The sequence below is a fragment of the Gambusia affinis genome, linkage group LG09, assembly GCF_019740435.1.
Source record: "Gambusia affinis linkage group LG09, SWU_Gaff_1.0, whole genome shotgun sequence".
In the NCBI taxonomy this organism is placed as follows: Eukaryota; Metazoa; Chordata; class Actinopteri; order Cyprinodontiformes; family Poeciliidae; genus Gambusia; species Gambusia affinis.
In genome coordinates this window covers 21,963,421-21,989,802 of record NC_057876.1, presented here as the reverse complement: position 1 = coordinate 21,989,802, position 26,382 = coordinate 21,963,421, and the positions used below count along the sequence as shown (strand labels likewise).

General features: G+C 37.6%; 1 protein-coding gene across 3 annotated transcripts in view; it reads right to left on the bottom strand.

The window, feature by feature from the left end:
- Nucleotides 1-3,322: 3,322 nt before the first annotated feature.
- vimr2 (vimentin-related 2) overlaps nt 3,323-26,382 on the bottom strand; it is a 28,462-nt gene continuing 5,402 nt past the window's right edge. The window contains exons 6-11 of one of the 3 annotated variants that reach the window (XM_044127873.1): nt 25,256-25,351; nt 20,678-20,806; nt 17,044-17,166; nt 9,913-10,023; nt 9,704-9,828; nt 3,323-4,861 (exon numbers count right to left, since the gene is read on the bottom strand). In XM_044127873.1, the coding sequence (XP_043983808.1) occupies nt 4,801-4,861; nt 9,704-9,828; nt 9,913-10,023; nt 17,044-17,166; nt 20,678-20,806; nt 25,256-25,351 (645 nt within the window). In that variant the 3' untranslated portion in view covers nt 3,323-4,800. The remainder of the gene's footprint in view (nt 4,862-9,703; nt 9,829-9,912; nt 10,024-17,043; nt 17,167-20,677; nt 20,807-25,255; nt 25,352-26,382) is intronic. The other 2 variants (XM_044127875.1, XM_044127874.1) reach the window with 2 other exon arrangements.

Sequence of the window (26,382 nt, the reverse complement as noted above, 5' to 3'; positions counted from 1 at the left end):
TCATCAATATTATGGAATTACTTACTTAAAATGAACTCCTATTTCCTCCTGAAAGTCACTTATTAGTAAGTTTTATCTTATTTCGAGTGTACTAAGATATTTGCACTATAAACTAGACCAAAGGTAATTGGTAAGATTTTGTGTTTTTGGAGTGTACAAACCTTTTATAAAACTCAGGAATAAAGATTTTCTAAATGACTTCAAAAACTTTCCAATCAGAAGGTCAGATGCCTCCCAAAGGAAACCCACAATGTTAATCTGTTTCCTAATGTTTTGCAGGCAGCAAAGAAGAAATGCCAAAAAAAATACAAATATAATTGTCATAAATAGAATCAGTCACAATACAACCAGGAAACAAACTACCACAGTTTCCATTGGCCCTATGAGGTCAGGATCTGATGAGGATGAAACCAACAGAGACAAATTAACATTTTATGTATCTATATTGTATTTTTTACCATGTATGAGAAAAGTCAGCAGCAATGTAATTTTTATAAATAAAATAAGAGTATCATTGGGTCAGTAGATGGGTTTACAGTACAAAAGTGCACAAATGTGGCCGATATTCCACTAATGTTAAAAAACACAGGTCCAAAAATTGTGAAAATACATCTTTTAAAATAGATATTCAACAAATAAACAAGAAGAATTCCTTCACTTTGATTATCAAAAGTTTGTTTTCTGATTTCCTCGTTCTGTAAATGCCTGTCAGAGCTGAAAGTGTTTAGGAGTTTAATCCTAAAACCCTCCGCTCTGACATGTGCTGGGCGTGTTCTTGGCGAAGATTATAAAACTATTAGAGGTTCAGACAGGATTTGTGTAGCAACACAAAAAGAAAAAGAAAGAACCAAGTTCTGGTGAGAGTTGAATAACGGACTCGACTAACGGACAAATCCCGAGGTGCACAAAGGAAACAATGCAGGGGAGTTTGTGTGAATTGTTACACAGAAATAATAAAAAAAACAACTATGTTTATATCATTACAACATTTAATACTTTACCAGCTGAGTAAGTCTGAGGCTCATTGGATTGTAGTTTGTTAGATTTTGAGTGGAGGAGGTAATTTAACAACCGTTTGTTCAGGTCTTTACTGAAATTATCTGAATTTTTCTTTTCTTTGGTAAATTGCATTGGGAATATTTGTAGCAAATTGTCATACATCAGAGCTGGGTAGCAACTAGTTACATTTACTTGAGTGACTTTTGAAAACAATGTACTTTCAGGAGTATTTTTGGTACAATGTACTTTTTACATTTACTTCAGTAATTTGATTATAAAGTATTTCTACTCTTACTTCAGTAAAATTCCTGGATTTTTTTTACCCACTGAATGAAAAACAAACATGTTTTAACCAAACATTCACCAGACACACACCTGCAGTTCCTGTTAAAAGTTTCTTCAGGTTTTTTTTTTTTTAAAGAAAATGATAAAAAAAATGTTTCTTTTGCCTGACTTTATTTTTTGTTAGTTATATAAATTATTGTCATTCTCGTCATTAAAATACCAACATTTTCAGTTAGCTTTGAAATATTAAAAGCTTAATCATATGATCAGCTACTCAGTACTCGAGTAAACGTTTTACCAAATACTTTTTTACTCTTACTTGACTAATTTTTACTTTTACTTGCTGCTTTTACATGAGTTAAATTTTTGGTTACTAAATCCACCTCTGTATATATAAACAACCTGAATTTAACTGAATAGAAAAAAACAATTACGCTGGAATGAGTACCAAACTTAGCATTAATTTTCCCAAGAATAATGTATGACCACGTTAATCATGAGATTTTTTGTCCTAACCAGGGAGGCTGGAGTGGCGGACACTTGGGTTTTCACCTCAACATGCAGCTGAAGCTGTCAACACGCTACTGAATGCAGCTAGCTGAAATATAAACTTATTCAGTGACCTGGGGTCGGGTCTGCGTTTGGCAACTCAGAGTTGTGCCTACGCCAATATTTACACAGGAGCACCATAAGACAGCTGGTGAGGGACATTTAATTTAACATTAGTGGGTCTCAGTGGGTATATCTGAACCTGTGTTCATAGTTTGGACTGAGTGTGGATTAGAGGAAATCCACAATAAATCAAAACTTGTGAGATTTGTGTTTTTAAGGTTGTTTGCTGCTTTATGTTTCCAAAATAAATCATTAAAAGCTCAAAATTTATTTGGTTTTGATGAGTTTAGATACATTTTTGAACAGGAAATAATTTCCTATTTACATCTGAAGCAAAGATAACACTGACTGGATAAAAAAAGCAAAATGATAGATAAAGTTTACAGCACCTATTTTTGATGTAAGAATACAGATATAACCTTTATTAAACTAGCATTTTATCTTTTGGCCTATTAGGCAAAATTCACATTTTTCAAGTTTTTTAATTCCAGTTGCTTCTAAAAACAACCCAACTGCTTAATAAAACCACAAAAGCTGTTTATTTTCAATAAATTTACTTTTTGGTGTCTGGAAAATGAGCAGTTTCAAAAACCTTCTGATTGTTAAGTCACATTCCACAGGCTCTGCGTCGTTACCTAGCAACCCAAGCAGAGCTCAGCCCGTTACCTAGCAACCCAAGCAGGGCTCCAGGATGTTTGGCCAGCTGGTTTTACTGTTTTATAATGGCTGCTGAAAAAAGACAAAAGTTTTGTTGTGTACTTACCATCCAGAAACCACTTGCTGCATTCTTGTTGGCTGTGCAGGAGGCTTCACTTCTGTTTTTCAAAGATTTATGGTTGTATAATTGTGTGTCTGTTTCCAGACATTTTCACGTGAGTGTAAACACAGGATTGGGGGTGAGGCCAGCAGCAGATTTTGGATTTAGAGACAAGATGCCCTAAAACAGCTCATTCTGAAATAAGGAGAACTGACCAGACTGAAATCTCATCATCTAAGAATGATTTTGTGTAAAATATGTAGCAAACATGTTTTCTATAGACCATAATTCTATGCTAACCTTATCGAGCAAGCATAACATGTCACCTTTAAGCATCTCAGCAGATCCTGAGGGCCTCTTCATCAGAAACAGATCTCCGTTATCACAGAGTTTCTCGTCTCCAGAGGTCCTCCAACCGTCTCTAATCCAATCCGATCCGTTATTAGCTGCATTTTTCCAGCTTCATGCCAGAGCTAACAAGCCTCTGAGAACTTTAACAGCTGGGAATGTTAAAATCTCATGATGAGGATGAAGATCAATGAAAGCCGGAGCGCTCCACATAAATCCTGCTGCTCTGAAAAGATGTTTTACAGCGCGCTGAAGCTCATTTGAGCGAGCAGTTCTCATGAAACCGAGGGCTCTTCTGGAATAAGTCACAATCTGCAGTGATTTTTCAGGCATTCAGTTTTATTTAATCTAAATCCCAAGTACATTTTAATGCTTGTGCAGGATGATTGATAACAGACAGCTTTGATGCTAACAATGAGGAAAAGATTAGTGAGGAATGCTTTGCCAAACACTTTTTTGTGAAATGACATCAAATTGGGACACTGGTTCTCGAGGAGGAAACAATGAATCACTCAGATCCAGGTGCTCACTTGTTGAAGGTTGCACAAAAACAACTTCACGAGCCATTTGCTAAGCAAACACAGCTTACTCTCACAAGCAGCATGCAGACCTGACTGTAAAAACAAAAGCAAGGCGGGACGCTTTCAGTGACGGAGGAGGAGCCCGTCTGTGTGTCTGATTACAGCAACGGGGTCAAAGGTTAAGAGGTGGCAATCAGAAGGAGTTTGAGTGACAGACGAGGTGGCTCTGTGTTTCTGCTTTTAAAGGGGCGGCATTATGTGTCCTCCAGGCGCAAACTGCATCGTTACAACAGGTAACACCAAAACTATTTTCTTTGTGACTCTTTCATTATTAGAACAAAACAATATTCATTACAGAAACTCAAACCACTTTATGATTTTTGTTTTGCTTGAAGAATTCAGACTTGTCGGTCCTAATAAGGCGATAAAATGGAAAATTTAGTTTTGAGGTTAAAGGGGCAGTATGTTGGTTTTTTTTAGCATAATTAAGCAACAATGTTTCCCTCAGTTGGTATAAAAATCAAATATGACTTAAATTTTTAGTTTGTAATTTAACACCTTTAAATTGGGCCTCAGTCTCTTTAAAAACACCTGCTCTGCTTGCAACTTGCTCCTTTATTAACACTTTAACATCGTTTTTACCAGCATTGAACTGAGAAGTAGCTCCTATAACGACTTCCACCAGGTGTTTGCTAATTGCTGCCGGCTAGTCTGAAGGAGCTGGGCTAAGTAGAGCTGCTCTGTGAGGAGAAAGCTCTGAAACTGCATCTCTGAGGGGCAGGTTTGTCCTCGAAGGCGGGGCTAGGTCCACCCAGGCATTGTGCACAGCTGAATGGTTGCCATGGAGATTGAAGGATTCCTCAAACATGCATGAAAGAATCAAGACAACACTCCAAAAAGGAAATAACATTCTAAAATTATATGAAGATCAAAAAAAAATATATTTTACACAATACTTCCCCTTTAAATTTGAACCTTGTTTTACAAAAAGGGAACCAAATGTGTGGGAATCAGAGAGCTGAAGGAGATAAAACCCACTTCAAAGGAATATTAGAGCCAGACCTGAGCCTCCTACAGGTTTCAGACCGATCCATTTTGGTCTCCAGGTCATCTGCATGCGACCCGTTATCAGCTGGCTGAGGCCTCCGGGCGGCTTCAATCTGTCAGTGGATAGAGCTGCTACGCTTAAGCTTCATCAAAGTGCTCATTCTGGGTCCGTTTGTCGTGTTTTCTGGTCTGTTTTCTAATCCGTGCATCAGGGCAGAATCCAGCAGAGCCCTATCGGATCGGGCCGAGTGACAGGCTGCAGAGTCTCACCTCCTCTTCCTCCACCAGAGTCCTGGAAGGCAGAAAAACATTAAAACAGGTAAATAGAGTAAATAATATGCAACTGGAACAGGTTGTTCAGAAGGGAAACCAAACTTTGTAATTTTGTTTTCAAAATCAGTCTGATGGTAATTATAATTTACATATCAGCAACAAGCAGATACAAACAGTGTCAGATTTTTAGGGGAGAAGTGACACGGTAACAATATCAGCTCAAAATTAAATACATAATATTTTTTATTTAATTTCACTCTTTTACTTAAGACTGAAGTTAAATTAAAAAACCTGCAGTGTCCAAATGAATCCTGTGCTTGTTTATTTACAGACGAGACGACATCCAGATGTTTTAAATCATCTAAATAATAACATTATTATTATTATTACTATTATTATTATAATGCAGGGGGGGGCAAGAGGATGTCTGTGGCAACAACATGGGAATCAGTTTTTCTAGAAACAAGTTTCATGTTTTTTTGTCCTTTATATTTTCACACCTCAGGTTGTTTTTACCTCCTATTCATTCAAAAGCTGATTAAACCAGTAAAACCAGATGTTTTTTTATAAAGTCCTTTTATAAAGCTCAGCTCTCAGCGTGACGTAAATCAGGAAGGATCTGTGTGTGACGGCAGAATGACTTACAGTCAAACGTTGTTCACAGTTTCAGAAAACTAAAGCACCAAGCATCTGCAGGAGCTTCTCTGAAATACTTTCATGGGCCATAAGCCCCCCAGTCAGGGCAAACTGGGGTAGTTAGTGTGTGTGGTGGAGGCAATTTAAACCAAAAAAACTAATTTCCTATTTATGGATCTAATACTGGATAACAAAACATCCACTATATGAAGAAAAGTAGAGAAAACATTGGATGAGGGTTTACTGTGTGAGTCAAAGAGAAGGAACAGGAGCTGTGGAGGATTAGTGAATGAGTCTAATGAGGGATGTGTTGACGCTAAAAGGCTGGTACAGAGCAGAGCACAAGGTAAGACGTCTTCTAAAGGTGACTTATTATGCTTCCTTGAACAGGTTAGGGAATTTATAGGCTGCACAGAACATGTTCATTACAAAATCATTCTTAGATAAAGAGATTTTGGTCAATTCTGCCTATTTGGAGCTTCTTTTTGGAGCTCCTGTCACTTTAAATCCAAACAGGCTGCTGCCCCAAATCAACATTTTCACTCACGTGAAAACGGCAGCAAACAGATGCACAATTATACAACCGTACACCTTTGAAAAGCAGAAGTAGAACCTTCTGCACAACCAACAAGAGCACAGCAAATGGTTTATAGATGGTGAGTCAACAACAAAACTCTTGTTTTTTCCAGCAGCCATTGTACAACAGTAAAATCAACTGAGCAAATGTGCTTATGGCTCAGCTTGGGTTACTAGGTAGAAGGGCTGGACTAGCAGGGTTTGCTAGGTAACTGAGCAGTGCCTGTAAAATAAAACTTAACTGGGACGTTTTTGAAATGGCTCGTTTTCCAGACACCAAAACCATCAAACTATTACCATAAAATGGCTGGGTGGTTCCTTTGAGCACTTCAGGGGTTTGAGACCCAAATGGAAGAAAAAAAAACTTGCATATGTGTGAATTTAATTGTCCTACAGTTTCTTTTAAATGAGAGATGTTCGCTGTAATCTTGGATCAAAAAAATTAGCAGTAAATTTTTATCCAATCAGTGTTATTGTCTTTGTCATGAATGTGAGGATATTTGGGTGGGCGTTTAGCGCTTGGCTTGTTTTTAGACGCATTTGAGACCCAATGGAAGTATAAAAACATGCAAAATGTGAATTTTGCATAATAGATCCCCTTTAACTCTCCAGGATCTCAGCTCAAAACGCAGCAAGGCCCCCTGCAGGTCAGAGGCGGTGGCACAGGGAGCAAGGGGGGGCAAGAGGATGTCTGTGGCAACGACATGGGATGGCAGAAGTGCGTCACTTCACATAGCAGGATGGCAGATGGTTGAATAACCTCAGTGAACCGAAGGAAATGACAAGAAAGCCTCAAGGCCATATGCAGGAAGCTGCATCACTTCCAGGAGCTGCTTCCTGTGACCCGGGCGGACACGGATGTCAAGCCTGTCTGCAGGAACATCTTAAAAAGAAACTGCAGGTTTCCAGGCTAAACTACGTGAGATGGACCACAAAGTAACCTTTAAGTTTCTTCCCCCACATGATTTCATACAGACATACAGAGGAGAGTAAAAGTCTTACAGTTCGGCTCCAAACGAGAGGCTGGGCAGCATTAAACATCAAAAAAATAAAAAATAAGAAAATAGATTCAAAAACCATCAGTGGGGCCTTTCCTTTAGAATACATGAACATTTCCATTTCACATTATTATCATAAATTTCACCGGTTAATTCCACAATATACAAATTTAGCTTTTGTGGAAAGAAGAAGAGTTGAGAAGAAATTCAGAAGAAGTCAAATTTATTCCACAGGGACACGTGGAATAAAACACTGTGACAAGAGGAAATGAAAATGAGGAGGACCAAAATGGTATTCAATCAAAAACGTTGGTGTTTGTGCTGCTTCAGCTTTAAAATACTAACCCAGAAAGGCAAAGAGCTCCAGTTTCTAAACCAGGATGTTTACGGTTAGCATCAGGCTCAAAACATTCACCCAAATTTATTAGAGTTACAAAGACATAAAGATGCTTCATTATGACTTTAAACATCCATTCAATAGCTTCCTATTTGTTCTGATTTCACATTAGCTCCAGTTAAAGCTGTTAGCTCTGGCTAATATAGTCCATCATGTTTGTTTGTTTGTTTGTTTGTTTGAACAGATACATTGAGCATCGTCACATGAAAAATCTGGCGAAAAGCGGTAAACTCCAACAGCGAAACATATAACAGACAATTTTTTAAATAATTATGAGTCTCTATCGCAAGCAAAAGAATTTACGTTGTCAGGAAAAACACAACATATTTGGGGAAGCATGTTCAACTTGTTGTGGTTCACGTTGAGAGCGTTTTTCTTGGCCAAAATGTGAATAATTCATGTTTTATGTTTTCTTTTTCTTGCAATTAAGAGTCAGAATTCCTTTATTGTCATTGTGCAAGAAAGCACAACAAAATTTAAAAAGTAGCAACTCTAAAAGGCAGTGCAAATATAGAAATACATAATAATAGATGAGTGTACTTTAATAAATACAAAACAAACATAGTTGGACACAGAACTGGGATGTAAAAGAAAAAAATGTTGATCAGCGTCTGGATGAATTTGCTGTGTTCAAGTCAGAAAACCCTCAAACATTCGGTGAAGTTTGTGATTTTAACCTGCTAATATCTGTAAATGTTCACGGGGTGAGGATATCTTTGCATGGTTCTGTGAATATTCGTTTTTTTTTTTCTCATACAGAACAAACATCAAACTCAGCAGGCAGCAGATTAAAATCTAAGATAAACATGACGGGACCACCATGCGCTGTTCTTCAAACCCATCAGAAGACATTTCCTAAAGGGGAACATTGTTGAGCACCATCTGTTTCCATCTGACCCCCTACCATGGAGAAACACTTTCACAAAAGATGTCAGGCTCTGTGGGTTATAACTGTAACCAGACTTAATGAGGACATGCAAGAGGATGACAAACTTAACAGAGAAATCACTTTGTGCTGTGTTTTTCTTTCAATAAAAACCCCACCATGCCTTCCCTGTGACTGACAGTCACACTAACAATCAATCTTACTGTAAACCCTTGCAGCAATGGCACAATGAATGTGCTAAAATATTACTACGACGGTGAGCTTAGTATTTATGATTGAGATGTGGTCCTATAAGGAGGAAAAAGCTGAAAAGTTTAACATTGTTTTCACAACCAACCACAGAAAACAGCTGTTCCTTCCTTCTACTAGCCAGCTAAAGTGTGATTAAATAAGCTTTAAACTACAACACAAAAACTATAACATGGCCTCCTAATATATAATTTTCTCTTTATTTGAAGAAAAGAAATCAGTAAAAATATTCTGTGGATGACTGAAATGTTAGTTATGCTAACCCTAAGGTTAGCATAGAACCGCTGACGCTGCTATGCTATACCAACATGACATTTAGCGCAAGTTAATGCAAAAGGGCTAACTTAAAATCAAATAATGTCTGCCCTTGAAAGACTACAACCCCCAAGCATCAATTTCATTTTGACATTATAATTTATGTTCTACAATGCCCTTAGATATTGGACTTATGTTTATATATTGTTCTCTATTCATGATTTTTGTTCCTGTATGTTCCTAGATTGAAGTTTATTTAACTTTCCTTTCAGATCAATACAGTATTTTTTTTTAATTAAATTCAATTAAATTTAAGGATTTGGGGAGGGTAGTGAGATAATGCGCTTCATATAGAGTCTATAGCCACTTCAAAATAAGAGCATGAATATAAACATCTAACTACTTGGAGATGAAAAAACTTCAACACAACTAAAAGTTTACAAAACAGTAAATTCAGGCATTATAATGTATATTGAAAAATCAATTTAGGGGAAGCTAAGTGCATTTTCAAAGCTGGCAAAAGAGCTAAACAAAATTAGCTCCACTACTAATTAATTTTCAGATTAGCAACTGTGCGCTAACACTTTGGGTCAGCCAGAACACACCACTGTGTCCATCCAGAAATACACACGTTTGGGTCGTCAGAGTTTCACAGGTAAAAAGGCAAATAAACCAAATTTAGCTTGACCAATAGAAATACCTGAGACAGAAAATTGTTGACTCTTCTGTAGAAAGTAGCTATTTTTTCCTGAAAACCTCCTAAAGGTTTACAGTTTCTACTAAGTCTTAATTAAAACATTATCTGTTGCCTACAGGATGATTGGAGCTTATTTTCATGTACAAATGGGCGTCATCTTTTATTACCTGTAGGCCGCAATCTCCATGTCTCTTGCCATCTTCTGACCGAGCAGCTCCCTGTACTCCTCACACTGCTCTTTCATCTGGGATTTGAAGTCAACCTCCTGCTGCTTCATTTCTGTTATAGTAAACTAAACAACAGATAATTTGGAGTGTTTAAAAAAAAACAAGGAGATGAAGTTAGAAAAGCTGTATCAAGAGTTCAAATCCCAAACCTCCAACTCTTCAACCTCATCCATGTACGCAGCCCCTTTCACCTCAACTTCATCCAACAGCTCCTCATTACTCTTCTCAAGGTCATCGAGTTCCTTCTGTAGCTCTGAAATCTGCAAAGACATCCAACATCAGTCGTTCATTTACGTTATGACGCTTTCTGATAATATTGGGTTTTTTCTGGAATCCTAAAAACAACAAATCAACTTAAAATTGTTGGTTTATAAAAGTTAGTTCCAACTGCGTCCAATAACGTCCGTTTAGACTTTTTTTATGTTGTAGTTTGGCCGCCATCCAGCAGAGGGCGCTGCCTGTCATTCTTGAGCAGAGGTTTGATTTTACTTATTTATTTTTTAAATCAAAGATGGCGGCATGCCAGAACAGAGGGGAAAAAAACGGGCCACACACAAGAGTTCGGTTCAAAATCCACTTAACGTTCTGTTTTGAAATATAAACAGTTGACAAACTCCTCAAGTTTCACCTTAAAAGTTCTCATTCAGGCAGGCTGCATGAAGGAGCAACTTCGAAGGCGAGGATGTGACGACAGAAAAGGCAAAAATAGGAACGAGAGCTAGTTTTAAGCTTGTTGTCATAGCAACTCAATAGCAACTAGTTACAAAGTTCACGTCAGTATTCGGTATTCTTTTCCTCTTGTTTTTCTATTCAGCAACCAAGAAATTCCTGTTTTGTTTCATTTAATAGGTTTATTATTGTGAGGAAAACACAATTTTGTGTTTATTCAGTCAGCATTAAATACAGCTGATACAAAATAATGTTGAAATGTAATATATTTTTTAAATTCAGCATTATGAAAGATTTTGCCTTTCATGTTATTGAAAGATGGTCGACCTCTTGCTAATTAAGTTGATCTATATAAGATGAATCAACTTTAGATCATCAGGAACCTAACTTTACTTAACAGAGATCATGAATATGGGTGAATATTTATCCATTAAACAACAACATACCAACATCTGGCATAAAACATTGATGCCTGTAATTATTTAAATGCAGTAAATGCAATGATTGTTGGATGTCTTCTGTATTTAGTCATATTTCTGACCACCTGATGACCACAAATCCCAAATTTCCTTGTCGTTCAGCTCTGATTTAGCCTTATTAAAGCCGTTTAACAATGCTTACAGCCATGTCAGTACAATGCCCCATGAATGTGATCCAGATGGGAATATCTCGATGTATGGTTAATGGATTGCCATCAAAATTCATGCAGACATTCATTGTTTCCAGATGACGACTCCCACTGACTTTGGTGATCCCCCCGACAATTCATCCTGCCCTACCACAAGGTTCACGTCTGTGGTTTTAGGGTGAAATGCTTCAGCATTAAATGGATAATTTGGAATGGTCTTCATGACTGTAAGACTTTCATGCCTACAATCGCTGCGAAAGGGGAAGAGGAGAGATCAATTTGTAAATTATAAAACCAGATCAATGAGCTGCAACGGATGGTTACCTAAAACTAACACTTGCAACATAAAACTGTACAAAAGAGCTGAAGTATTGGAAGCAACTTTCATTTAAAGAGGTTTTGTTCTAAATTTATTGAGGGTTTCTGAATCCTTTGGACCCGGGTTGCTATTTCACCACTTTTTCAGGCCAAAAGTCATTTTAGACAAATATTTTGTTTCCCTAAGTCACTTAAGATTCAACAAACTTATTCAGGATAACCAGATTCCTGCCACAAAGTGTGAAAATGAACTGCTGTAAGTCGAGCTCCTCATATAATACACTTAATTGTGTGTTTTTGTGCATTTAATAATTTTTCACACTCATCTGTTCCCTAAAGATATACTGTAATTATATATAAGCCAAAAGATGGGTGAACAACATACGGTACGCAGGCCACTTGTGGCTCTAGGGTTTATTACACGTGGCCCACCAGTCAAAGGCAAATGCACTTTTTACATTTTCCAAGGGCAGGGTTTGTTATTTATAACACAGCAGCAGGTACTGGTTTGATTCATTGACCATTTTTACAGTAAATAGGACCTTTTTCTGAAAAGTGGGCTCATGGTAATTCTTTCCCAGGGAGATTAAGACATACAGTGTACTCGTTGCTGAGAGTAGACAAACTCTTACCAAGTATGTTTGGTCTAGTTTCTACTGCAAATATCTTAGGACACTTGAAATAAGACAAAACTAACTTACAAGTAACTTTTCAGCAAGAAATATGAGCTGGTTGAAAGTCAATGATTCCTTAATGTTGATTAAAAAATGCTGGTTCCATTGGTGGATTATTTAATTTGGAACAAGACATTTTATTTTATAAATTAAATAATCTGTCAATGGAACAATGATTTGATTATATTTTTCCACCTAAAAATCAGACTACATTTTTTTATTGAAATATTGTGAGTTCAGTTTTTTGCTGGATGGGTTAAATGTTTCTGTGAAATTATTGTGCTGCTTTTAATTTTAAAAACTGAGGCCATCGAGAACTTTCAACGTGATGACTTTGGCAAAAACTTTGGACATCAGTGTAACGTGAGAGGACAGAAAAAACTCCAGATTTATATAACTTTAGGAAGCTACTAGAAAGACAGGCTCTTGGAAGCAGAATAAGCACTTTCATAGCTTACTGTACACAGTACCTTGATTAATTTCTGTCCTAAAAATGATAAAATAATAGTGAGCTGGCGCTACTAAGAACAAAATCAACAAACACAAAAAGGCAAGGTTAGCTTATAGGAGCATCCTTCCCTCAGTGTCGGTGTCTGTGTTGCCCTACCATGAGTAATTGCAGCAATCATAGAAGTTCAACAATTATCTGTCCCAACCAGATGGGGATCAGGCTCACATTTCGGAGAAACCATCTGAGCAGAGGAAAACCCGGCTCCTGATGACTCCCCAAACCGGCCGACCCAATGAGAGTCCTCTCCTCCTTTCCCCTGGCATGATAAGTGGAGTGGAGTCATGCCTGTATATGCGAGCAGCGGCTTTGGACGCCATCACTGCCTGCTCTATTATATACAGTCCTGAGTCGGGCCTGATTTCACTGCAATATGTTTGTTTGGTCATGTTGTGTTTCAGTGAGAAACCAGAGCAGGAGCATCCATCAGAGGCGAGAGAGGAAGCAGAGCAGGTCGGGTTGAGCTGTCCATCCATCAGGCAGCGCTGACCTGAGCGGCGCTCGTGTTGGAGAGAAGTGGATGATGTTGGAGGAGCTGTGCTGTGGTTTCAGAGGCTTGGTGTTTATTTAAAGAGCTGGAAGTGGAGCCGCAGCCTCGGTAATGAGACCCAAACCACCAGGTTTGCTACAGAAGTGGTCAGCTGTGGTGAAACCGTTGATAGATGTTAAAGATGACCTATTATGCTTCCTTGAACAGGTTAGGAAATTTATGGGCTACACAAAACAAGTTCATTACAAAATCATTCTAAGATAATGAGATTTTAGTCTGGTCAATTCTGCCTATTTGGAGCACCTTTTATGGCCTTTTGTCTCTTTAAATCCAAATAATCTGCAGGTGGCCATGCCCCCAACTCAGCGTTTATACTCACACATGAAAATCCCTACAAATGCCTGTACATCTTTTAAAAGCAGAAGTGGAGCCTCCTGCACAACCAGCAAGAATGCAGCAAATGGTAAGTCAACAAAAAAAACACTTAATGTTAGTACTACTTAGAGCTGGAAAATAGATAATTAACTATATATATCTTGGTAGACAAGTGATCAAAATCAATAGATAATACATCTGATAGAATATTCAATACAAAGAATATTCACTGAACTTTGATCCAGAACTGAACAGCATTCAGGGAGATGTAGGCAGAGGAAATGCTTTAGCTGTTCAACTTCTCACAGTCAACTAACTTACTCTCTTTGGTTGCCTAGCAACAACCTGTTCAGTAACTTGCGCAGCAGCAGTTTAAGGTTTCACCAATGTGCCTCATAACTGCTTAAAAATAAAAAACAAAATGGAGTGAAAACTGTTGATAAAACAGAAAAGCTAATATCAGTTTGGCTGTATTTCAGATATTTAAACACAAAAAAAACTAATCAATAATTATCAACAATTATCTATAATTGAAAAGGCTATAAGGTTTTCAGCCATATCACTGCTCTTACCAATGTTATTGTTACTACTTAATGAAGTTGACAATTACTGTATTAAGGTATATTGATAAAGAAAGAATTTTCACATGTTTGATGCTTGCTCATAATGGCGTGCAAATATAAATGCATTGCACCAGTCAGTGACACGAACATAGAAAATAGTAACTTAGAAAGACTGTTATATCCACTCTAACATGAATAGTAATTTATTGGCTGATGCTGCTAATGTAAGAGGGGTGGGTATAAAAATAAGTTTATACTTCTACTCGCTTCTTTGAACGTGTAAATATATTTTGTTGTTGTTCTTTTGTTTGCCTTTGTTTTAAATTTGTTTTCTTTGTATATAGCTTTTACACTAACTGTATATAATTTAACTATTTTCTTTGTACATAACTGTTTATATTTCACTACACTATGCGTCCAATAAACTCAAACTTCTCTTTTCCAGCACACAGAAGTAAAAAACCGCTGACCAAAACTTAGAATGCTGCTTGGGTTGCTAGGTAACGGGGTGGGCTTGGCAGAGGTTGCTAGGTAACGACACATAGCCCAAAGTGACTTAACAATCCGGACACTTTTGAAGCAGACACCAAAACACATAAACTCATTGCCATAAAACATCTGGGTGCTTTTTTTTTTTAAAGCACTGTGAATGTTTAGAAGCAGTAGAAGCCCAAATGGAAGTGTAAAAACGTAAATTGTGTACATTTTTCATAATAGTTCCCATTTTTAAAGAGAACAAGAGGAGACTGAGATGGATGTGGTTTTCATCCGGTGACTTCAGCTGAGCCACATTATCTTTCTGAAATGTCCTAAAGGCTTCTTCTGGGATCTTTTTGTATGAGGATGGGTAAAAAATGGCTGATCAAGATTTATTTCCCCTTTTCAAATCGCAACATATGTCTTCAGGCAGTGAGTGTATAAACTTTTCAGACTTTTATGACTCTGGAGCCAATCTGTATGGCTGTGGTTAATAACCGAGGCCACTAAGGGAGATAAATCCTGTCTGGGCTGCAGACGGGCTTTCACATCTCCTGCTGAAAGTGTCCTCAGAGTAAACACTCAGGATCTCCCACACTGCTGCTCCTCTGTCACTCAGCTGCTCCTCGCCTGCTGTGAGAAACCATTCTTTTTCAGGCTGTGATACGAACCCAGTCATGGATTTAAGTCTTATCTGATCTTTGTCGATAAAGGAGCTCCGAATGTATAATTAGAGGATGTGGACCAAAAGGAGACAAATTATGAGTTTAACTTTAAGGTTCTTTCCTGTGGTGGCTCTTGCCTTTACAAATAATATCTTATCAGCAAATTACAAGTGACAAAAATGTCAAAATCCCTGAAAAATAACCAAAATTATTTTGTTAATCTATAACAAGATGGCTAATGCAAAGAACCTAAAAAAGGGAAGTTATGTTGAAAAATATGAATTTTCCATGTTTTTCACTGCCATTTGGGTTTCAACTGCTTCTAAAAACAGCCAAAGTGCTTAAAAAAACCACCGAGCCGTTTTTTGGCAATAATTTTATGATTTGTGGTGTCTGGAAACCAGCCATTTCAAAACCATCCCAGCACCCCCAGCAAAGCCCAGCCTGTTACTTAGCAACCCAAGCTAAAGTCCAGCACCTTTGGTCAGCTGGTTTTACCACTATATGTGTTGTATGATGGCTGCTGAAGAAGACAAGTATTTTGTTGTTGACTTATCATCCAGAAACCACATGCTGCTTTCTTGTTGGTTGTGCAGGAGGCTATACTTCTGCTTTTCAAAGATGTTCGGTTGTATAATTGTGTATCTGTTTGCATTTTTAAACTTTAATAATTGTTTTTACCCCTCCATGGGGTCTTTTGAGGGCTCTAGTGTCCCTTATATGAAAGTAGGCTGACAGGAAAGGGGGAAGGAGAGGAGGGAAGACATGCGGCAAATATCGTCGGGTCCGGGAGTCAAACCCGCAGCGGGCGCGTCAAGGACTCAAGGACTCCAAACATGAGTCACGCTACCCCCTACGCCACCACGAAACGGCCCTGTTTGCATTTTTATGTACAAGTGTAAACATTAAATTGGCAGGGCCGTGGCCAGGAGCAGCATGTTGAGATTAAAAGTGACAAGATGTCCTAAAACAGCTCCATCTGGAGGGACCTCAAAATAACAGAAGTTGACAAACTAAAATCTCCTCATCTAAAAATGATTTTGTGCAAAAAAATGTAATGAATATATTTTGTGAAGCCCATTGACCAATTCTGACTTGAAGCATAATAGGTCACCTTTATGTGAAGATAACTTTTTATCTTCACTTAAGGCAACGTAAGTGAAGTTATATTTTTTTGACTCTCTACATTTCAACTAGTAAGAATAAGAGTAATAATTTATTTTTATGGTTCAAAATACCTTTCAAGATATCTCAAATGACTTCACCGAATCGTCATTTGAAGAGTCCCACATCCCCAATTACAATTCAAGATATCTTAAACTTAATTATGGCTAGTAAAATTACATTTTTAGAAATCTGAGTTAAGAAATTACAAATGGGCCCATTGTGCTACAACTGAGCTGTTCAAATAGTTGCCTGCAGAAATTTGGGTTTAGTCAGAAGATCCCACAATGTAGAAAGAGTTCAGCAGCTTGTTATATGTGGAAATGCAAACCTTTTGAATCTGGAAAGTGCTTAAGTCCACAAATAATTTACTATTTATTATCTTCCAACAAACACAATGCACTTAAAATTGGATTTGAGAGCAAAAAGTACGACTGTGAACTCATTCCCAAGCTGAAAATAGAAAATTTATGAAAAACCTTCTCTTTTTTTATTGAAATTTTAAAATGACAGACATCTTTGTTATTACAAGAGAAGTTCCATCTAAATGAAGATCTCAGGAAAATGCTGTTTAAAACTTGCATAAGAAACACATGAGTTCCTGCAGTAGTCTGCAGGGATTGTTTAGAAGTAAAAATGACCTGATCTGACCCAGAAAATCTTTTAAATTTCTTCACATGGCTACACTTTTTGCAATTTAGATGACTCTCCCTTTTAATGGAGCTAATAAGAGGAGGAAGCTCACTCACCAGAGTCTTCATCTCGTCCACATCAGTTATCTCTGTCGGGTCTTTGACCATTGACCCACCAGTTCCTCTCGCTTCCAGTTTCTTTCCATCGCTTTTGCCAGAGGAGAGCGCCCCAAACTCCAGCTGAAGAAACAAACGATTAGGAGACAGAGCAGTCATATAAGTTTGGAAAGTTGAAAATCAGAGAGATCACAGAGGCATCTTGTTGAGTAAGGTAAGTGCACTTTGACAGACGGAGCAAAAAGCCCCTTCAGAGGGCTGGATGAGCAAAGCTCTCTCTTCATGCACCTGATTTGTAATTACATTGGAGGGGAAACAGCCGAAACAGGCAACATGAGGGCGCACAGGTGTGTGGGACGCAGCCAACAATCACCATTCCTGTTTAAATCCAACAGCAATCATTTGAACATCGAGACAATCGTGTCTCATAATTGAGGCCAGGCGCAGACAGGACGCCGTCCAGCTGGCAGAGGAAGACGCCGAGTGGGAGGGAGAAAGTAAATAGACGGGATTTAGGCAGAAAAACCAGAACACAGTAACTTTGAGACAGAAACTAGCCTGGCAACTGCTTTCCTACACATACCAACTCCACTGTAATGTCCATTCACTGCTCCGTCTGGGATTTCTTCTTTGTTTTAATGGCTGTTGGCAAACAATTATTGGAAGCATTACCGCCGCCAAGTGGTAAGGAGTGTGTACCACAAAACGACAAAAAGTGCAACAAAAAATTAGATCCTGTTACTCAATTTAGATCGTCTTCAAAAATAAAAGACAGCTTGATATCTTTGGCTTCAGGCCAAAGATATCAACAATATCTAGTTTTATTTTCATTTGCTAAGATTTTTAACCCGTTTGGGCTTTCTCCTATTGAAGTGGATTTCTCCACCAGGCCAATCAGTGAACAGAAGAAACTCTGAATGTTGACGTTGATGTTTTCTGCTGTAGCCTGCCTGTAGTTTTGGCAATAGCAGCAGGGGAAGTGAACGAAGATGTTCAGTCCATGTTTATCATGCTTCTAAATATTAATGTAACATTAACAGCCATCTTGTTTGGTTCAGCATTGGACGGTGATTGCTTACAGCGCAGGCAATTTCCGGTAAGCTTCATAGAGTCAAAATGGCACATGACAAACGACAGGGGCAAATGCTACTGGATGGGTAAAGTTTAAGCCCTGTTTAGTTCATTTTAATCAAACTGTAGTTCATTTGTCTAAACACTCAGGTTTGTTTTTGGAGGAGTTGTGAACACGCAATCGAACTCTGATGTGGAACAACAAAGCTAATTTTAAAAACCTCATTCTCAATTCGGCTGAAGTGAACTCTGATCCGGTTTGAATGCATATGTAAATCCTAAGCAGGCTGTAAATCACTCTAAAAGCAGAAAGAGAACAATGGCGCAGGGCATTCTGGGTAAATACAACCAAAACAAAAGCACAGTGCTAGCAGGATATATGGTTTGTGGTTTTTAGCCAAACACAAAAATGAAATCCTTTAACCTCCACAATCTGACGCTAGTTCATTCGTTACAGTTTGTTTTGAGGAAAAAGTTGCGCTCAGTGTCTTCTTCACGGGTTGTCTTGTCATTTTCTTCAGTGGTTCTTGGTGCAGCGCCCCCACAGGTGAGGAAGGCTACATGTTTTTCAAAAGACGGTTCATTTGACACAGTGCAGTGTGAAAGTGAACCACAGCAGCTGAAAATATGACAAATGTTGCAATTTTTGTCCCCAATCGAAGCAGCTAAGACCCAAATGGAAGTACAAAAACATGCAAAATGCAAATTTTACTCTCACTTGAGTCAGTTCTTGGACAGCTACTTTTTATTTTTAATCAAGTAAAAATAAACGTTCAAGTAGTGCTACTCTACCACGTTTTTGTGACTAAATTATTTTCATATAAAGAGCTGTGCATTTATGACTATCAGGACTATCAGGAGTGAAAACACCCTAAAACTTCAACAAAGCACAGGTCCTCTGAATGAAGCAAAACGTTGAACAAGAGGCTGGTTTGTACCGGTGTAGTCAGACACAGAAGATTCAAATGAAAATGGATCAGATATTCTTTTCTGATGCCTTTAAAAACATCCAGTCCAGAGCTGAGAGGGAGCCTGGGAAGGCGGCCTGCAGTCTGATTACAGCCCTGACCTCTGAACCAGCAGACATCCTCACCCCAGACGGGGTCAGACCCACCGGAGCTCCAGCCTGACCTCAATGCTGTACCTTTGAGTTGCACTGCAACTACCAAGGTGGACGGAAAGCCGTTCTGTCCGGGTCCAGAACTACAAGCCCGACTCTCAGGTTCTTCTCTGTTGTCCTAAGAGGTAAAGAAAACAAGTCGGGGTGTCGCAGCATGATTTGTGAAAGCTGAGATTTATGTGGAGACCCGAGTGGGGGGAAGAAGAGGATGAGGAGCAGCTGTCAGAAGGACCTTAATTAAATAAGAATCAGTGCTGCAAAAAAGAGCAAAACATTGTTTTAAACAGCAAAAGGTGCAATTAAGGATTCAGAAGTGCACAGCTCTTTATATGAAAAAAATGTAGTCATATAAACGTGGTAAAGTAGCACTACTTGGACGTTTATTTTTACTTAAGTAAAAATAAAAAGTAGCTGCCCAAGAAATGAATTCACATTTTGCATGTTTTTGTACTTACATTTTGGTCTCAGCTGCTTCTAAAAACAACCTGCATGCTTAAAAAACACTCAGACATTTTGGGCAATAAGTTAATGTCTTAGGTCTCTTGAAAATGAGGAGTTAAGTGAGAATCAACGGGCAGTAAGCCGTTACCTAGCAACCCCAGCCAGCCCAGCCCGTCGCCTAGCAACCCATACTAGGCTCCAACCAACATGTTTGGTCAACTAGTTTTACAGCTTTATTCGCTGTACAGAGGAGGGTAGAGTACTCAAAAACTGCTGCTTCAATGTATTTTTACTCAAGTATATGAAGCTATTTAAGACATTAGAGTAAAAATGATTCGGTAAAAAAGCTACTCAAGTACTGAATTACTGATCAAAACATCAATCCTTTCACTTTTATCTCACCACATGAAACAAAATATAAAGGTATTTGGAGAACTAAAGGAATATAATTATTACAGCATAATAACAAAATAAAGTCAGGCAAAAGAAAGAGTTATCCAATTAAATTTCTTTCAATATAAAATGAAACTAATAAAAACAACAAGTCTGAGTTTTTGGTTAAAACAAACTTGTAATTCAGTCAGTGAAGTTATTAACAGTACCTGCATTTCCATTTTCCATGGAACTGGGCAAACTGGAAGTATGTAAACAAATTTACTGAATGGAAACACGCCAGTTTCGAAAAAACTAATTTTTCAATAAGAATTTTGAAAGTATAACAACCAACCAGATGTTTTTACTGGTGGAAAAGACAAAGACAGGAAGTAGCAGGAGGATGATGGCGCAGTGTGTTTTTTAATAACTCATCACGTGAACAAACTAATTCATATGTTTACATACATTTGTAAAGGAAATGCAGCTAGAGGGCAAAGAAGCCAGAAATATAAAAACAATCTGCGGGATAAAGGTGCGTTTTGTTTCTTCTTAGGTTTATCTGGACACATCCTTGAGTCTACAGCCAGAAATATCAAACTACCTTGTGGCATATTTTGTGTTTCGTACCTGGAGGCTCTCGGCCAGCTGGCGGTGGTATTCCTTCACTTCCCAGACTGGGGTGATGTCAGGGCTGCCAAACCTGACCACAGCTGCAGCCAGCGCCCTTTCATCTGGCTGCAGCTGGCTCTCCACCTCCTGCATAGACATCCAACACATAGATAAACACACTGATGATCCTCCATGAAGCAGCAACCACTCAGACAACACGCTGTTATTTAAGGCCCGTCCAGCTTATCATTCTTTTGATTTCCTATTTGCCTGTTTGGCTACCTTGACATATTTAAAAAAGTTACAAAAACATGAAGCTGAACAAATCAGAGCTAACAAACTTCAACTTCAATTCCTTAAAGACTTAAAACTCCTCAGTTTAAATGATTGCAATAATGTTCACAGCAAAATCCTGGGGAACAACTGAAATTGTTCTCACTATTTCCATTTAGTGCCTCAATTTGCAAGACTTGTACATTATTTGAATATACACCGAGATATTGAAGTTAAGTTGTTAGAACAGCTTTAATTGTAACTTTTAGGTCAGAATAAATTTGTGTTTTCCATAAAAGAATCTGTACTTGAATGTTTCCTTTAACGCAAACTAAAGGACAAAAATCGAGACACTGAAAAGCCTTTTTGATTAGTGATTGTTATATTGCAGAAAACTATAAATAAAGAACCATGTGGTTAGCACACTTTTGCTAATTCGCTAATACCGATCACATTTTTAAGCTAGCGCTTTTGCTAACTGTGAGAAACATTAGCACAGTTAGCTTCCTTTAAACTAATTTTTCCAGAGAAATTCTTACCTGGCTGTTTTTAAAATTTAAGTCGAATAAAGTTCGACATCTGCGTTGATCTTTTGGTTACCAACCTTTAAGAGTTCTTGAAGTTGTTAGCCGTTTATATTTATATTCATATTCATGTTCACGCAGCACAATCCTCACGTTCTCTTTTTATTTTTTTAACCAAATAACTTTATTTCAAACAAGAAACGTACAATAACAAAATAAACTAAGATATGAACATTAACACAATTATTATAGAACATGTAAATATAACGTCAAAGTTAAATTGGTGTTTAAGGTTCAAGGGCAGATTTAATTTGAATTGAAGTTAGCGCTTTAGCATTAGCTGCAGCTAAACACATGTTGGTTTTGTGCATTATTAGTTCAGTGTGTTAGTGGAAGTACAACAGAATATTATAAATTTAAGAAAAAACAAAGTAACGAGAATAAATTCATAATATCACAAGAATAAAGTTGTAGTATTGAGAATCTAAAGCTGTATAAGAATAAAGTCTACCTAATACATAAATAAAGTCATAATAATGAGAATAAAGCCCAAATATTTTTAGGATAAAGTTGTAATATTACTTTATGGTCATAATAATTTGACAATTCTTGTATTATTTCAACCTTATTCTCGTACAAATTTTTCTTGCAATATTAGGACGTTGTTCTCATCCTATATTGACTTTATTCTTGTAATTTTATTTTATCGTTGCCCTAATACTCCGTTAGCGGAGCTAACTGTTTAATTAGCATTCCCCAACAGTGATACTGTAAAGACGAGTAAAATTGTATAATTAAAGCAAGATGGAGGAGATCATGTAAAATAAACTGAGTAAAGCTGTTAAAGCTGAGCACACCTCCAGCACAGAAACAACGTCTACATGGATTTCTTCATCATTGAATGACGTTGCTCCATTCGGAGGCAACATTTTTCTGCAGCTGAATAATGACTCCTGATTTGTCAGGAGAAATTGGACGTCCATAAAGCAAGCTGATTTCTGTTTTTATTTGAGGTTTATTCACATTTCCCACACTGTGAGTTGTGGTCCGGAGGGAGTGGGCGGGTTTCAGGGTTGGGCAGCAGAGGGAAAGATGGAGTCGCGATGGAGTCGCTCCGGGTTCGGCTGGGCTGCGTCTGTCATCTTCTGGTGAGGCGGAGGATCGCTGTGAGGCGCAGCGACGACGCATGGATGCAAACAAAGTTATTTTAAAGGACCGCTTCACTAGTTTGGCAAAAGAACAAGCAAATAGTCAATTTAGCTGCATTGTGTGTTTGGTAAATATAAAGACTGCGCAGATGTTTGCTGTAAACCAACTGTCACCACATGCATTAAAGTTTCTCTCTGTTTCGAGTTCAAATGAAAACTAAAATGTCTTAAAATAACCACAAAAACTGCCTTCAAATGAAACTGAATTCCTCAGATTTCCAGGTTATTATAGTGAAAAAAGGCAAAAGCAGATTTTTTTATTAATTTGTGACAGGTAATATTGAAAATGACCGAGATCTGAAGCTTTAAGAACGGTTCTATCTACCTGGGAGAAGCTGATGGACAGCTCTGATTAAATGCTGCTTTGCTCTCTAAATTTTCTGGATCTTCAAAGGACTTTTATAACTTCTGCTGAAAGGTTAAACAGGGATTTTTTAAGTCGTTATGTTGTGAGATAAAAAGAACCAGACAAACCTTTAATCAAGTAGTTCATTAACTTTCTTATTAGAAAATGAAACTATCCTTTAGAGCGCTAGCATATATTTTTAAGCTTCTACAGTTAATATATTAATGCTTAGATAATATTTCAGCAGCTTATTCCTAAAAGATTAACTTATTTTTAGTTTAAGGTGTTTCAGACATACTTCAGGCACATGAATGAAAGGAAAAACACTTTTTTGTACAAACTTTTAGCATTGTAGCTTTGCAGAAAAAAAATTCATAATTGCTATGAAAAACAGAAATTTGAAAGAGAAACCTAAATAATTAAAAGTGGAAACCCCCAGAAGGAAACTGGTCTGTTATTTATATCTGGCTCATCGGTTACTCTCTCATTTTCTCCTTTAATCTGCAGGATGTTGATTCATGATGAAAGGAAACAATACAAGAATAAGAAAGTTTTACTTCCACTGAGGCTTTATCTTGACTTTTGTCTTTTAATTTCTCTCTACTAAATTTCTTTTTAGAGGAATTGACCCAATAACGGCCTTAAAGACAAACTATTGTAATGATATTCCTTAAATGTGTTTTTACATTACCAACTTCTGCACAGTCAGATTATTTGAAGCAGAACAATTTAGTGTTAATGACAGAAAAGTGATCAAGTGTTGATATATTTCTCATTTATTTTTGCTTTTATGTAGTCAGAACTGCAGGAAAAACATTGAGGAGGTGATTTTATTGAGAACTTTCATTTTTAAGTACCAATAAAGCCAACGACAAAAAGACTAAAAATAGTTTCCACCCAAAAGCTGTAGTTGCCCTGAAACAGCAAATTCATCCAAAACCTGATTTTTATTTCGTTATTTATCTATTTAGTTACTTTTAAATCCCAGTTCTTCTGTGTTTCTTCGAAAGTTACTATTTTTTTAAATTTTGTTGTCCTTTATTTGTCCACAACATTAAAATTAATTCTGATTCTTGTTGGTTTATCACACATCAAATTAATAAATTTTAATGACGTTTGTGGTTGTAAGGTGACGAAATGTGAATAATTTACAGAATTCAACTCGGATTTTGTTGCGCAAATCGAACCACAACCAGACTTCTGTGTGAACGGATTACGTCTCTAAGGCGACGCACAGTAGAAGAACGTCACACAGCAGCACAATGTTTACAGAAGCAGTAATGGACGCTGCCATTTTAAAGTTTATTCACAACGAGAGCCGACAGACAAGATCATAAAAGGAATCGAATAAGAAAGCTCAACTAACAGCAGCGGCTTTTTATGCAGGATTGATGTCAACTCCTGTAACGTCCATTTGGATCAGAACTAAGAGTGATGGGATTGTGATGCGTTTCACTGACAAAAAAAAAAAACCTCATTCATAAATTTCATAATTATAATTTTCATACATTTACAGGAAGCATGTGCAACCAAGACAAACGCTACAAAAAATGTACGGTGGCCGACGGGTGCAAACGAGCAGCAGACGGCAAAATGAAAGAAAATAGAAGAAAAAACCTTCAATCATCAAAACTAATGCGAACAGAAAGAGAGAGAGAGAGAGATCTGAACAAACTCCTGCCTAAGATCAGTAGCTGTTAGCGATCAGTAGCACACAGCTAGCGGATGTTCGGTGCAACACAGAGCAGAAAGCTGAGGCCGATGTTTCTCCCTACATCCAGTGGGTGGCGCAGGTTGCTACGATCCATAGTAGCCACACAGGCACACCCGCTAGAAGGAAATAAACGCACCCAGTACAACACTTTCGTTTTGTTGGCTGAGAGGTTGCTAGGTAACGGTGCATTTTTTTGTTCCAAAAGCAAGCAGAGAACGTTTCGTTCTGCAAGAGCGCGAAGAGAAAGATTTGAGTAAACATTACAAGTCTTGAGAAGAAAAACATAAAGTCCTGCTTTCAAAATTAAAATGAAAGTAAAAGTATTAAAAGTTTTGAGAACAAAGGACATGGAATCCTGCTTTCAAAATGAAAATATCTGCTCTTGGATTACGGCAGAAAAATTGTCGCATTAGCCTGCTGTGTGAACGTAGCCTTTGATTCAGCAAATCAACTGGATGTTGGAGTTTGTCACCACAGAAATAGTTTCTTATTTCAAATATTTTTCTGCTTCATCTGATCGATTTGTCTCACCATCTTGTGTTGGGTCTCCATGTTGGCCAGCTGTTCCTTGTAGACGGCCACTTGGTCCCTCAGAGCCAAACACTCTGCAGTCACAGCATCGACCGCCTGTAGAGGCAATCAGAAGGAGGAAAGTTTGAGTCTACTCTTCATTAAAACACAAAAAGACTCGTTGAAGAATCTATTTTCACTTCAATATCTCGTCTGAATTTGGTTAAATTCACAGAACAGGAAGTAGACGTTGCATTGCAGAGGAAAAGTAGAAACAAAAGCTCCAGACACATTTAGGGGGTCTCGGCTCAGAGTGCCAGCTTTTATATTTACACACAAGAATCCTCTTTGGGAAAATGGGGAAAAAAAATTACAAATTTTGTGCTTGGTGAAATAAAATACCTGAGGAATTAAGGTTTGTGTTTGTAAATCTGTAAAACTGTCCTCTGCTTGAACTCAAGTCACAAAACTGGTGAATTTCAGCAGAACATCTAACATTTCGACTTTCCTCAACCTGGTTGTACAGCAACGCCCAAACTGGGGACACAGAACAGAGTATTTATAGAAATATTACCAATTACCTGACACTAAATGCCCTTTTAAGGTCTGCTCAGATGAAAATATAAACGTCGAGAGGGAAAACCTGCAGCCAGGAGCTGCTTTTTAAATCCTCTGATGGTTTTGGAGCAGTGGCGTCCCTCAGGGCGCCACTTGGCTCGCCTGCATTTCCTTCTGTAGTAGCACTGAAACAACTAATCAATTTTTGAAATAATCGTCCACTGATTTAATAATCAATTAATTGAATACAGACTCAAAAAAGTGGAAAGAAAATACATATCCATCGCAGCAAATGAGAGAAAACTGTAAAAAGAATAAATATGTTTTGCATTTTGAATAAAAATTTTTCTTTGTCAATAAAAATTGGTCACCTGGTTCAGATTCTGCAAAAAAATAAAAATCATCAACTAAGCTCCTTTTGCTGTCTAATTACTAATCAGTTAATCAAAAGCAATAATCAATGGATCTGTACATTGATGTTTAGTAAAATATCAGTTTATTTCTTTGCTACAAATGATCAAGAGTTCACCAAGTTAATGCTAGTTATTGCATTTTAGGTAACAAAACGTTTATCATTTAAAAAAGGAATT